General features: G+C 44.2%; 1 protein-coding gene across 1 annotated transcript; it reads right to left on the bottom strand.

Moving 5' to 3' along the window:
* Positions 1-8033: 8033 nt before the first annotated feature.
* Positions 8034-13759, bottom strand: cdc45 (CDC45 cell division cycle 45 homolog (S. cerevisiae)). Its single transcript, XM_076033314.1, has 18 exons — positions 13547-13759; positions 13339-13398; positions 12299-12391; positions 12074-12211; positions 11735-11890; positions 11579-11637; positions 11431-11479; positions 11251-11312; positions 11119-11169; positions 10878-10997; positions 10662-10793; positions 10464-10562; positions 10172-10333; positions 9438-9576; positions 9268-9351; positions 9052-9170; positions 8789-8865; positions 8034-8389 (listed from the first exon to the last, which is right to left on the bottom strand). The coding sequence occupies exons 1-18, from the start codon at positions 13595-13597 to the stop codon at positions 8325-8327; spliced, it is 1716 nt and encodes a 571-aa protein (XP_075889429.1). The 5' UTR covers positions 13598-13759; the 3' UTR covers positions 8034-8324.
* Positions 13760-13997: the final 238 nt, after the last annotated feature.

Raw genomic sequence — 13997 nt, forward strand, 5'->3', positions numbered from 1 at the left:
TGAAGGTGTCAGTTGCAGTGTGTTATTGGACATAATAACTGCCAAGTGAGTTGAGGTGGTGCGCATGCAGTTCCCATAAACCCCCACGGCGGGAGAAAGTATTTTGGTTTGCCATAGAAATCCAGATGACAATGCCCATTCAGCCAGAGTGGGGCTCCGCTGTTCAACGCACAATACTGCAAACCCACCCCCAACGCATACATACACACTCGCACACACCCCAGCCGGCATCACCCCCTTCCCCCTCTCGCCCCCTCCCCCCCCCTTCTTGTCCGCGGTGAATGAAAGGCGTTCAAATTAGCCGAGGAGAAGTTACTGGAAGCATCTTCTCCAAGTCACTGCAGCCGGGCGGCGCTCTTATAGGCGGCCCTCACAACACAAAGGACTACACCGACCATCCCTTTCTGCCAATTAGTTCATCCGCAGCTGCTCCAGGACTTTTCTTTCTCTTACAAGACACATGACACATTACATGTCGAAAAGATGGACCGACGGCCATTGAAATGCTGGTGGTGCGGTGAAGGAATGTTTAAACGTGCGACAAGAACAACAACTTAACAAAAAAGACATTTTAAATCCTCTAGATTTCATACTGGATTATGGAAGCTTATCCATACTTGTTTTGCCGGTCACTTAAGGATCTTTGCAGGTCATATGTTTAAGTAAAGGTTGAACATGTGGCCACATAGATATTCTGCGTGATTGTGCAACTCTTTTTTTTTTTTGGAGAGGTTGGAACAGGTTGTGCAAATAAAGCCTAAATTCTGACCGAAACAATAAAAAGGCACGCTCCTGCACATGTAAAAGAAACTCTACTTTGAGCAAAGTGTATAATGTGACTCTTGGACTGTCTCAGTCAACACAAAACAATGTGGTCATAAAACATAAATCGGCCTCATGAGAGCTTTTCGCCGCCTTTGGTTCCACTCTCTGAGTCACCGCACAGAGGGTGACGAAGCGAAGGGCGTGTGTGGGAGAAAGCGTGAGCAAGGGGGTTAAATGTGTGTGTGTGTGTGTGTGTGTGTAAAGTTGTGCGTGTGTGGGGGTGCACCTTATAAAAGCCCTCAATTCCATGGAGGAGGGGAGCAAATAGGGTCGGCGACGTCACTCAATGGGCGCTCACATGGTAACCAGCCAGAACCTGCAGTTGCCTGGCGACAAGCGCCTATAATGTGGTGGTATGGATGAGCCTAATAAAAGGGCCTGGTCGGCAGAAATTCCTGCCGGACACACACACACACACACACACACACACACACACACACACACACACACACACACACACACACACTGAGGATGCACACCAGTCTGACAAATGATGAGGGGTTGACATGAAGCCCCAAATGATCACAGCAAAATGACATTGGGCAGGAGAATTACATTTGTTTCACTTTCGCGTGAGTTTAAGAGATCGCGTGGGCTTTGGCAGAAATGCTGCGCGCTAAAAATACAAAACTCAACACACAAACACGGATATAGTGGGTATAATGTGACCCGTCGTGTTAGGAACACCGTTAAGTTCTCATGTGCACGACCACTTGGAATTTTGAAATATTTTACAATAAGGGTGGCTAGAGGACTTCCCTCTTTCCATTTCTTGTGTGGTGTCCCTGTACATTACAATTCTAGTCAGGTTTTCAGCAGGGTTGGTTATCATAAGTCTCAACGTTGTGTCCATTGACCACTATTTCTGGTTTGTTGTCATGAGCCCAGCTCTATAAGTAATAACAATATTCTGTATGATGGTTCTTTAGTATATGAAATAAATGCCACGAACGCAGATGATATCATCGACACAGGCATCTGAACTTGACCTCCCGTGGCCAGCGATGAGAGGTCCACGCGGTTAAGGTCATGTTGGTCTGATTTCACATTCTTTCTTCCATCACCAAAGACCACGCACCACTAGTGGGTCGAGATCAGACTGAGCCATGACTCATTTCTGCTGCCATGAACTCTGAACTCTGATTCCGGCCTCTTGGGTCAGACAAGTTGAAAAGTCACCTTCCTTGACCGAGCAGGCGGGATCTCAACCGAGCAGAATCCAGCGCATTTGATGCGGGTCACGACACACAGCACCTCTGCCGACCTCCTCGCAACATCATGTATTGGCTGCGCGTTTGGCTTTTTTGGTTTGTTCGACTTGGTGTCAGAAAAGAAAACAATCCATGCAGCAGTGTGTATGAGTCATGATACAATTGATTTCTTCAATAGACATTGCCGTCAAAATCAGGGCCAGCAGGTGCATACCTTCCACCGAAGGCCCTGCTGGGCACAGCTTACTCATACACGCCAAAGCCAAGAGTCAGCAGGTGGTTAAACGTGGAGACAAAAGTGGCTTTGTGTGAGACCCACAAGCTGTTTGTGTGAGAAACAATTAAAAGACACGGTTAGAGGGGGAAAAAAAACACACACGCAATGTTATTTTCTCCTGTTTGGTCCGAAAGTTTACAGTCTCATGGGTTTTAGTCATAGCCCAGTAACATGACCAGGCCTGCAGTGCAGTGGACAGCGGAACAGGAAACAGGAAGGAACAAAGAGGGTGTGTGGGAGGAGGAGGAGGAGGAAAAGGAGGAGGTAAAGGAAGAGAAGGGTTGTGTGTAATTTTGTGTAAATGAAGTGTGGTGGTTTGGTTTCACAAAGATATACACTTAGTTTAGGCCATTAAAAGGTGAAATGCGACTTTGCACTTTGTGAGACATACGGCCGATCTATGAAGGCCTGCCACAGGATTGAAGCTTGTGTTTTTAAGGTGTATAAAAGGCATTACTCCATTCCATTGTTAGGCAGTACGTACAGGGTACACAAAGGTTTTAAACTATGAGGATTCAGTAAAAGCCAATTCCCATATTATGCAAAAAAAAGAAAAGAAAAAGAGAACATTTTCTAATCATATCTCTATTGTCCCTATTTGGTGTATTTCGTGTTGAGAGAAAAGTCCATCATTTACTTCTTTTTTTCTTGCTTATGAAAATACTTTAATCCTACATGCCTGGTCTTTGGTGAGTTTCACTTAAAAAGAAATAAGAGGAGATCCAGATCAAGAACAGCTCAGTTTGAGTAATAATGAAGTATTTCAATGCAACACATAATCAGTAATCAGGGATCAGACAAAAAGTAGTGAGTGACGACCCTCTGCTGAGATAAAAGGGGAGCCCGACACCCAGCCAGACACTTGCCTGAGAAGTGTCTGGCTAGGAGCAGGAGACATTTCTGATTTGACATGCTCTGCAAAATGTATGCAATCTCACTCACTCCCTTTTTAGATGAAAGTAAAAATAACATGTAGGTTTGCAGCCGACCATTACTTAACTGCTGTTGCAACACACCACTTTTTGCAATCAGTGAAGCGCTGAACGGGGTGATGGTGTTTTTCTCTTTTGCAATACAACTGGAAGTGTTATTTTTAAGCTCGATTAGATTTGAAATAAATGTTGGCTACATCAATCATCACCACCGTTAGAGCAGTCACACAGGTGTTCCAACATGCACAAAACGAGATAACATGACTTTGCACTGTTTGAACGAAGCGCACCTTGCAGGGAAACTGTAGAACAATAATAATCAGACAAGTATTTTTTCCGTCTGAGTTCCTTCCCCTGTAATTGCTGTTGGGACATTAGTGCGCCAATGAAGAATTTAAATTGCGGAGCGACTTATTGACGAAGCGGGAACAGCGTGACTGATCCACCGTGCAGAAACTGGCTGCGTTGTGCTCTCGGCCAGGCCTCCTCCTGTTTTCTCGCCGGCCCCTCGGTGCGTTAAACTGGATTCAATGGGACTGACTGACCTCCCAGCTGAGCGCCTGCCCACTGCGACTGGAGAGCAAACAGTGGGAGGTGTATTTACTCTCAGTCTTAAATTAGAAAGCTGCAGCCTCTCGCGTCTGCACATCACCTGCAGTTTGTCAAGGTGGATTACAAAAGTCCGCAATGGCAAAAACCCAAAGGAGCACCAGTTGCTGTTTGTTACTTTTGACGGTCATTTTCATAAACAATACTCAAAAGAGTGTGAAATTTCATAACAGAGGACGACAGTATTATTTTTTTTATATATATGATAAAATTAATAAATACATGGTACACCAAAAAATAAAAAATAGAAAATGGATCCTCAATCACAAAAAGCCACTTGTGCTTTTAATACTTTTACTTCTGGGCAGCACAGTTTAGACACGTGGACGCTAATGTTTTCCAGGTAGTCCTCATTCCTTTTGCCTGAAAGCATTTAAAAACAATAAGCGAGGGGCCTGAATACAGAGAAACACCCCAACTGTGACAGGTTAAAGATCACAGCGGCTGAGATCATTAAGGGCATCTGTGAGATGACAGGCTGACGTGAGGCTGCCAGCAGCACCAACAAGGCACAAAATTACAGATTGGGAGTGAGAAAAATATCACGGCTTTGGCCGAGTCCCAGTTTCTTTGTGCTGTTTGGACGGTACATAGTATAAATTGATGGGTGCGTGTGTGTGTGTGTGTGTGTGTGTGCGAGTGCGTGTGAGAGCATCCTCACACCACATGGTGAGGACACAGACAGAGACACTCAGCTGTGGGCTGTATTGTCTCTGTCCGGCCACTCAAACTAATCCTATGTGAGTGTTCGAGCCAGACGGAGAAAAACAAGTGAAACCGACCAGCGCGCGTTTCATTATTTACAGGACATGCGCTGGCACCTACGCACGCGGATTAGACTCTACTGCATCTTCAAAATAGCAAAAACAGATTCATCATCAGCATAATTTTCTTTTTTTTTTCTTTTTTTTTACACATTTTAGAAAAATATGTTTCTAAGATTGTGGTTGTGTGTAATAAATAGTTGGAAGTTGATGAATTGAATGAAAACCAGTACAACCCGCACAACCAGTGAAATCAAAACAGACATCACAACGTGTGAATAATTGCAATTATAATTGAGAGATGCAGCCCCACTGAAAAAAATACTTATTGGCAAAATGACTATTTTTCCTCTTCATTACTTCATTGTAAGTAAATCACCTGTAAAAACCACTATGAAAGAGCTACTGTATTTCACAGCCAGCAGGTCAGTGTCAGCCAATATTACCATCTGTGGATGTGTGCAACAGTGCATGTATGCGACAACTCTCATCGAATGAGACGTTTCAACATCGATTGTGGTTAAATGAATCTGTTAACTTTAACGATTTCCAAATTCAAGTCCATCAAACATGTTTCATTGATCCTTTTTTTTTTTAAACGAGATACATAATATTCTGTTATTTAAAAAAAAAAAAAAAAACAGCCTTAAGCATAAACACATTCATATTGTCCGTGGACTAAAACCAATTGCGAAGATCACAAAAGTATTTTTGTCATCGTGCGACAAAAAAGGTTTCATCCAGCAGCTCACTCAGACCATTCTAGTAAAAAGGCCTTCAAAAATTCCACTCTGTACATCAAAATACGTGCGTGTGTGCGCGCGCCTGTGTGTGTTGGGTCGGTTGCTCGCCGCATTCCTCAGAAGCAGAGCGGCAGAAAGGGCAGTGGCCCCACTTCACTAGAGGTGCAAGTGGGGGGATGCAGAGCAGAGTGATTGATAGCGGAGGGGAGGAGGCTCAGCCAGCGGGCCAGCCGTGGTTCTGGCAGGTGGATCTCACAGGAGAAGCAGAACACTGACGTCACGGCCGACTCTGTCCAACCACCAGGATTGTGTGTCGGGTGATCAAACAGCTCAGAGTCGCTGTTGTGCCTGGATTGTGTTGGGACAACACGAGACTTTGGTGGGAACAGAAGCCGAGAAAAACAAATTCGCCCAAGAGTTCGTTTAGTAAATATGAGCTTTGCAACTGACGCATACACATAATTATGCCTGGTGCATGACAGTACAGAAAACAACACAGTCTGAGCATCCTCAGCTCCTCGCTGCTATCGGCAAAAAAGGTTCCTTTCAGCACAGTTTGGCTGGAATAAAACCAGGAAAACAATCTATATATATGAAACAACAACAAATAGCACCAGCAGAGCAGCAGAAAAGAGAAAACTTCGCCTCAAACTCTGAGAGCTTACTTTTGAGATTGAATTTTGAGATTTCAACAATTCTGTTTCTGTTTCAAAGTGGAATACTGCTATCTGAAATACCAGTCGGTCTCGGCTTGGCACAGAACATATATATATATATGGACAAACTACAGAACTCTTGCAATCTCACTGCCGAGGACATCGCAGAGGACTGAAGGTCAGAAAATGACAAGAAAAACAAGCCGGAATAACTTTTGCCATCGCTGTGAATGCTGCACAGTGTTTGAGAGAGGGGATGAGACTGTTACAGTCAGTGTTCAAGATAGATGGGCAGGACTGAGGGAAACAAGTCACAGTGTCATTATTTCCGCTAAGCTAAGCTAAGTTTAGCCTCAGGCTTCCTGGCTGGAACCTGTACAGGAACAGGGATCAGATCAGATCAGAACCGTACGTCTATGTTTCGCCTGAGGTTGAGCAACTTTCAGCACACACAAAAATTTGGCGGGGGGGGGGGAAGATGTGATATTTTCACAGCTCCAAAAAAGTGACAATCACTGCATACTGACAATTATAATTCAAAGTCTCTTAGGGACAGAGGGCAATGATGGAACTGTTTCAGAAGCGAGAGGGGAAAAAACACAGGCTGCCATCAAGATGACGACAAACATCAGAGAAACAGTTTGTACAAGCTAATTGCTTCCTTAACAAGCGGTGTTTACCCTCGACATGACCGTTGACTGTAAACAACATGATGACGTAAGTTAGTAAGCTCTTAACCAGTCGCTGACGTGAGGCAGCGAGACATTCTTTAGACCAGGGGTCACCAACACGCGGCCCGTGGACACCAGGTGGCCCCCAGGGACCACGAGTAGCCCGCAGGCCTGTTCTAAATATAGCACAATTCATTGAGCTGCGTAGAATACCCAGTTTTATACAACAGTTCTGAGCGAGTGATGATAATTGTTGAGAACTCATTAATATGATCAGTGTCTTCACATAGAGCCGTATCACTACTAATAATTAATAAGTGAGAAAGCTCCTGATTTCAGTAGAGTGTAGCAAACTGGTAGCTCTTCATGTGACTCAGTCGCCATGAAGAAGCTCTCGGGTTCAAAAAGGTTGGTGACCGTTGCTTCCGAACCTTTGGCGCACAAACGCACGAGTTGTTCTGTCACGTTTTGATGGAGCAGGAGAAACCTCAGCGCGTCTCTGCACCTTGAAACAGCCGTTTGTTCAGCTCAGCAGAGAATGTCCATAGTTTCGTCTCGGTGCTAAGTTTGGATCTTCCTGTACAGACCAGCGACACACACGTCCTCTCCGAGGGCCACGATCTCATCCTGATCCTGCAGCGATAGTGATCTCGATGACTCCCCCGAGGGCACTTCAGGGCCTCACGTGTCCAGGTTGTCTCTGTGCCACCACCGGGGGGGGCCTGGCCCAGATTCTACCAATGTGGGCCAGGGTCCCAGGACTGACCTTTAACCCGCTGCTGCTGGCAGAGCTCCAGGTGAAGGATGTTAAATTCATTAAGCATCTCATCATTGTCTCATGAAATTCAATGCGTCCACAGGTAATGCGTCAGCGAAACGGGCCATTAAACCGAGAGGGAAGCGCAGCGACTGCCAGATCTTTGTGTTACAACACGAGAGAATTTTAACTTCCTTTGATGGCTAAACACGGACCTTGTTGTCAGGAGTCTCCATAGGAACCTCCTGATTTAAAAAAAAAAAAAAAAACACCTTCGCTGAATTTTAGAAATTACGAGAAGAGGCTTTGCCTGTTTACCGAGGAGGAGGTGATGCTAATATGGAATAGTGCACGTCAGCACCTCTCATGGGAACAAGAAGAAAGGCTGCCACATTTCTTACTAACATGTTGAGTTTTTCCAGATGACTGCCGATATTGCGAAGAAACAAAGCGTTCCTTTTTTCTCATCGGCATCCTGAAAAGCTTCACTAAAGACCTGGTCCATTGGAACATCACCGTGCCTGGTAGGGGAGTAATGTAACACAAATATAGTTTGGACTTAGATTGAGTGTAAAGCAGCCAGCCCACTTAAGTAAACTCATTTTGATTTATTTAACATGTTTAAAAGTGATAAAAAGGCAACAATAAAAGGTACACACACACACACACACACACACAAACATACAACAGAAATAAGAGATAAACCTATGATATTAAAAGCAATCAAGACATACCAGCATTTACAAGATGAATTTACAATAGTGTGAACAAAAACAAAACCCACAAAAAAAACAAATTAAGTTATTTTCACACTGCACTCCCAGTGAAAACCTTTCCATTCATCAAATATAACAACATCCGTGGCTACGTCCAGCTCCCTCATGACAGGAGGGTGATGAGCGCATCCAGAAACTTGGTCCTGTCCTCCGTCTTCAGCTCAATGACTGCAAAAGAAAAACAGTCAGACACATGTGAGCTGGCAACATGCGAATAAATGGTATCTTTTAGAATTAAAGGAAGAAGGCGAAAGCTAAAATGGTTCGGTTTTCCTAATCACGCAGCCTGACTGCCTGCTGAATCACAAGTTCAGCGAGGCGAGGCCCGTCAGGAAGGCAAGGCTGCCCCCTACTGTGTGATGAAAGAATGACAGCCAACGACGAAAGAAGACAAAAGGTGGCCAAGGACTCTTTCATAAATGAATGAATGAATGAATGAATGAATTAATTAATTAATTAAATTTTTTGTTTTCATGGTCAGACTCCTTGGCCACATTCAATTGGATGGAATTCGGTCTCTCTCAATAATTAAAGATTTTCCACCAAAGTTTCCACAAAGTCACTCACCAGAAGTGTCGTAGTGGTCGTGGAGCGTTCTGGAGCTGGTGCTCTCGGCAGCCTTCTCAAACGCCCGACCAAAGAAGCTGGGACATTACAGAGAAAAAAAAAACAACATCTTTTACAAGATACCAAATCATTGTAGCAGGTGTGAACAACATTTCTATTTCAATGATTACTGAATGGCTTCCACAAGAAATGGAAAGTCAGTTTCAGATTTCCGGTCAGACTAAACAATTATTCACGGCAGAAAAGTGTGGGTCGGGCCTCACTTCTTCTTGTCAGATGTTTCAGACTCTGGTGGGATGCCCACCAGGAGGACGGTGCCCTTCTCCACATCCTTGGGAGCCGCCATGATGAGGGGAAGCAGTTTGCAGCGTTTGTTTCTCGTCTTGACAACAACAATAACAACACGTGAAAAAAAAGTCCCACGAGGACAAGGAAAGGCTTTCAGAGTAAGTTGGGTTCTTTATCTTCTAAGTACTCACAGAGGAGACAAAAGCCTTGAGGAGGTACTTGCAGAGGAGAGACAAGGCCATGGGCTTGGAGAAGAGCTTCACGTCAGGAGTTCCCTTCAAATGAAAGCAGAGGACGATCAGAAGACCCGATCTGATCTGAGCACCTGGACCGCCACGCTGGTCCCCACACACTCTGGTACCTCCATGAGGTAGCAGTAGAGGAACGGTCCCTGGGACAGGATGAGGTTGGTCGAGATGCAGCTGGCGACCGTCTGCTGGACGGCCATCAGCTTCTTCTTGGCCTGCTCGATGCCCGAATACAGACGCTCGAGGTTGCTCCTGCGCAGGAAATGAGAGATCGGCTGATGTCTTTCAATCTTAACACATACAGGCTCTAAGTGAACACAGCTATGCTATAAAAAAAAGACACAATTTTTTTTTTAAAGAAATCAGTGTCAGCTAGGGATGTTAACAATTAACTGTTTATCGATTAAGAATTGAATCGATTAAATTAAATTCGTCGCAATTAATTGAAATTTTTTTACACAGGTAGTTAATATAATTAGAACAGTGTAGTGGCAGGAAAGAGCCATTCATCTGTAGATACTGTGATGGTCATAATATACCAAGAACAAGTTACTTTTAAACAACTTTAAATTAATTCATTAATTCATTAAATAAATAAATAAATAAATAAATAAATGAATAAATAAATAAATAGTTGAAATGTGACCCATCAGAAGTCAACTTAAAGTCAGAGGATAAACGTTCAGGCTTACACATTTTTCACAGTGAAATTTAGGTTATCAGGAAAAACATTGCTGCTTTTCAGTTAATTGATCAATAAGTTAAATCAACAAACGTTTAATGAATTAATCAATAATTTGCATCCTTAGTGTCAGCAGAAAAAAGGTTTCAGACTCTTGAGACGAACCTGGAAAGCGAGTCGAGGGCCTTGATGAAGTTGTCACTGTCGCTCTCGTCCTTCTCGGTGCTCTCCAGCAGGGCGACGGCGGCGTGCACCATGTCGCTGGCCAGAAAGCGGTTTTTAAAACCAAAGTGGACGCCAAACGTCTGGACTCGGATGTCCTTCATTCTGATGAGGAGGTACAGGGAGGGAGAAAAAAACCCAGAACGTCTGCCAGAAGTTTCTCCTTGGTGCACTTTTTGAAGTTATGGCCAAACACATAAACACAGGTACGTATTCAAGAGCAATAAATGGGTACCCGTATTTATTGGAGGACTCCTCAATGATGTCCCGGAGGTTCTCTTTGATTGACGTGTCCATGGAGTTAAATTTCTGCTTCACCTGCTTCAGAGGCAGCCTGTTCAACGGCAGCAGGAAAACATCTCACACTGTACACAGGCTCACACGTTTTCTGGTCGATTATACCCAAACTCCTTCATCCTGCCTTCCGGCTCACCCCATGTCCGCCAAGAACTCCTGAAGTTTCTTTTGCCCGTTTATGGTCCAGAGCTTAAAGCTGCATGACGTGTAGCAGGAGTTGGAGATGCTCTCGTACAGGGACCAGTGCTGGTAGAGGGTCAGACGGAGGCTGAGGACGGGGGAGTCAGGGGAAACTACAGAGTTGCGGTTCAAATAAAAACATCACGACGAGACAGAAGCCACGAAAGGATACTCGTATTCAAATGAGATTCTCATGCAGTCGATGGACAGCGAGTTGTCGTCGTCTTCGTTGCGATGGTTGTGTCGGGAAACGTGTCGCTGCATCGTGGCGATGTCTGTCACATACTTCATGCTAAAAGAAAGATAAAAACAAGCAGAGGAACCCCACTGTGTAGCCAAGCGCATGCCATTGAGTGAATTGCAACTGTTTTAAAAAAAATATTTTTTTTTTTTTAAAGAGAAGCATTTCTTACTGTGTTATTTTATCGTGGACCCACTGGTCTGTCAGTCCAATAATGGCCCACCTGCAAACAAAGTCAAAATATAAAAACCAAATCTCCTCAATGGTTTTTTTGTGGGGAATATTCTTAAGGTCCATCCCTTACCAGAGCATGTCTTTGGTGTCTTTAGTTAAAACCCATGCCAGCTCAAAGAGCATGAGGGACGCCTGACCAAACACGCAAGATAAAATTTGTTTTCAGAAATTCATTCAAAAATAATTAAGAGATACAAATTTCACATTTTTCAGTCCAATACATCGACGCCAAGTTAAAATGTGAACTTACCGAGGTGCCATGATATTCATACTGTTCATACTCAAACAAGATTTCCCTCCTGGGAAAAAAAAAACAAAACAAAAAAAACAATCATTAGTAAATCAAAAGTGGCGACAACATCCCTTCTCGCAAACAATGAAACAAAGGAAAACTTCACCTCCGCGCCTCCCACTCTCTCTTTTCCCTCTGTCTTTCGATTCGCCGCTCGACGGCCCCCTGCCGCGCCAGGGCAGCGTGACACAACATTAAAGACAAGCGGACGACAACTCTGAACAGATTCTTTTGTGTGTGTTTTTTTTCCTCCATCACGTACTTCGTCGTATCTCCTCCGTTTCCCGGACGGCTCCGAGCCGTCCTCGCTCTCGTTCCCGGAATCCCCGCCGTCGCCGTCCTCGTCGCCTTCGTCCCGGAAGATGTCGTCGTAGGCGGGCACGCCGAGATCGTCGTCCTGTTTGATGAGCAGCTTGATCTGCGGAAGAGTCGTTGAGAGGGACGCGTGTTGAGAGAGTGAGAATGGCGCCGCAGCTTTGAGGAGCCGAAAGTTCAATCGCCAAAAACAAGCTTTTGGAGCAGAACGGCGTTTTAATAAGGCAACGCAATATTAAAAGTGAATTTCCAAAAAGTCCGCTAAACGTCATCGTTTGTCTGTCACCTGCGTATCGTTGTAAACATTGACCACGTCGACAGGCCGGTGAGTATCGCAGATGAAGAAGATTGTGTCGTCGTCAGGCTGCAGCATCTCCAGAAGGTCGACATTTGCCCCACAGTTGATGAGAACAAAGTGGCGGAACTGCAAAACAACAGTATCACAATTAGTGTGGGAGCGATAGCTCGACAGCAGCACAGTCACGGGGGCCACGGAGGGATTTGATCGTACCTGCTCTTTGTGTTCAAGGAAAGCAGTGCCAAGATCCTGCCAGCCTGCAACGGGCACCAGCGTGTACTGCACCTGGTCGCAGTGGAACAACGCCTGGGAGGAGGGAGGAGGAAGAAAAATACAGTTTTCATTTTTCTTTGCATCTGGGGCTGCTCCCTTCCTTCATCCTCCCTGTCCTCTGAAACTACTTCTAGAATCTCCTCTTTGGTCTCCCTCTAGGGCTCCAGGCTGTCACTTCCAGCCTCAGCATCCACATATTCACCGTCTCCCCCCAGTCCACCATCTCAGTCACCCCACTTCACCTCCAGCACATCAACACAAAGGCTGTGGGTGCAGACGAGGGGCATTTATCCAACATACCAGAGTCCAATCAAATCAAACCAAAATGAAGGAAATGTTGGATTAAATTTAATGTTACCTTTATAACTGTTGCTGTTTGACAGAGGTGAAAACTAACAAAAAAATAATAAAATACTTTGTTAATGTGCTTGATGTTTCAGGTATCTGTACTTTACTTGAGTATATCTTTATCTGATGACCTTTTATGTTTACTCTGTACTCTGTACACAAATATCTGTACTTTCCACTACCCGGAAAAACATGCGTGTTGCTTTTGTGTTCAAAATATGCAAATACTTCAGCTTATCAACAAATGTAACGTTTCAACAAAAAACATTCAACAAGTACATTTCAGAACTTGTACTTCCTTACTTACTTTTACTTGAGTAAAGCAGTTGAACCAGATCTTTTATTTTTTTTTACCAGAGTATTTTAAAAGTACACATGCTTTTTACTAAAGTACAGAATGCGCATACTTTTGCCACATCTGACGTTTGACAGGCCAGCAGGGGAATATTGACCAAGTCACTGTGAAAGCTACCGAGCGTTCAGTGCGCGAAGCCAAAGTCTTGGCTTGAAAAATATATATTTAGCAGTAATAGGATGTAGCGGATGACAACCATGGGTGGACAGTACGGAATAGCCTTTAAGTCTGAAGGTTGCAGAAACCCGGGTTCTGAAGCGAGATGAGCTTTTCTTACCTGGAGGATTTTACAGGCGCAGAGAGCGTCGATGTCTGACGCCACCAGGAGCGCAACTCTCTGGAAGCAAAGTCGTGTGCCTTTAGTGCGATTTACCGGCTGCCATAGCGTCCAAGAACATCAGTTTTACGGTCCAGCAAAGTCATTTACCAGCAAATACGATTTAGCTGCGTATGTTCGCCTTGATAGGGAAGTTCGTCTGACTTACCTGATTCAAAACAACCTCATAGAACTCTTTCCTTATGTTGGTGACGAACATTTTTGAAAGAGAAAAGTATTTAAAAACGAGAAAAGCCGGGTATAAAAAAAAAAATAAATCGTCAAAGTGACATTAATAGCGAGTTATTCCACTTTGCTAACAAACATAAAGACGTATTGCAGCTTCGTGTTCCTTGTTGAAAATATGGCGCCAAATCCTGACGTCACATCCGGCACAGCTCACCAATCGTTGGGAGCGACGAGAGATACGTCAAAAGCTAAAGACGACGCCTACGACTACACGTAGTAAACAATGCCAAAGATATACAAGTACCGTCAAAGACATCAACTGGACAATTGCATGCGAGTAATGTCATTTTTGTAATCTTCTCTCTTACCATTAGAAGCTTCGAAATATATTAATAAACCTTTGTCATTACTTCTGCTTTATATGTATAATC

The sequence above is a fragment of the Nelusetta ayraudi genome, unplaced genomic scaffold (assembly GCF_046127955.1).
Source record: "Nelusetta ayraudi isolate G7.1 ecotype Tasmania unplaced genomic scaffold, CSIRO-AGI_Nayr_v1 ptg000041l, whole genome shotgun sequence".
NCBI classification, from domain to species: Eukaryota; Metazoa; Chordata; class Actinopteri; order Tetraodontiformes; family Monacanthidae; genus Nelusetta; species Nelusetta ayraudi.

Bases quoted from the DNA above. Each gene is read 5' to 3' on its own strand.
- cdc45 (XM_076033314.1), bottom strand. From the start codon at position 13,597: ATGTTCGTCACCAACATAAGGAAAGAGTTCTATGAGGTTGTTTTGAAT. The intron at 12,392-13,338 runs GTAAGAAAAGCT...CCCTCCTCCCAG, and splicing joins GCGCCTGTAAAATCCTCCAG to GCGTTGTTCCACTGCGACCA. The intron at 10,563-10,661 runs GTGAGCCGGAAG...GCCGTTGAACAG, and splicing joins GAGTTCTTGGCGGACATGGG to GCTGCCTCTGAAGCAGGTGA.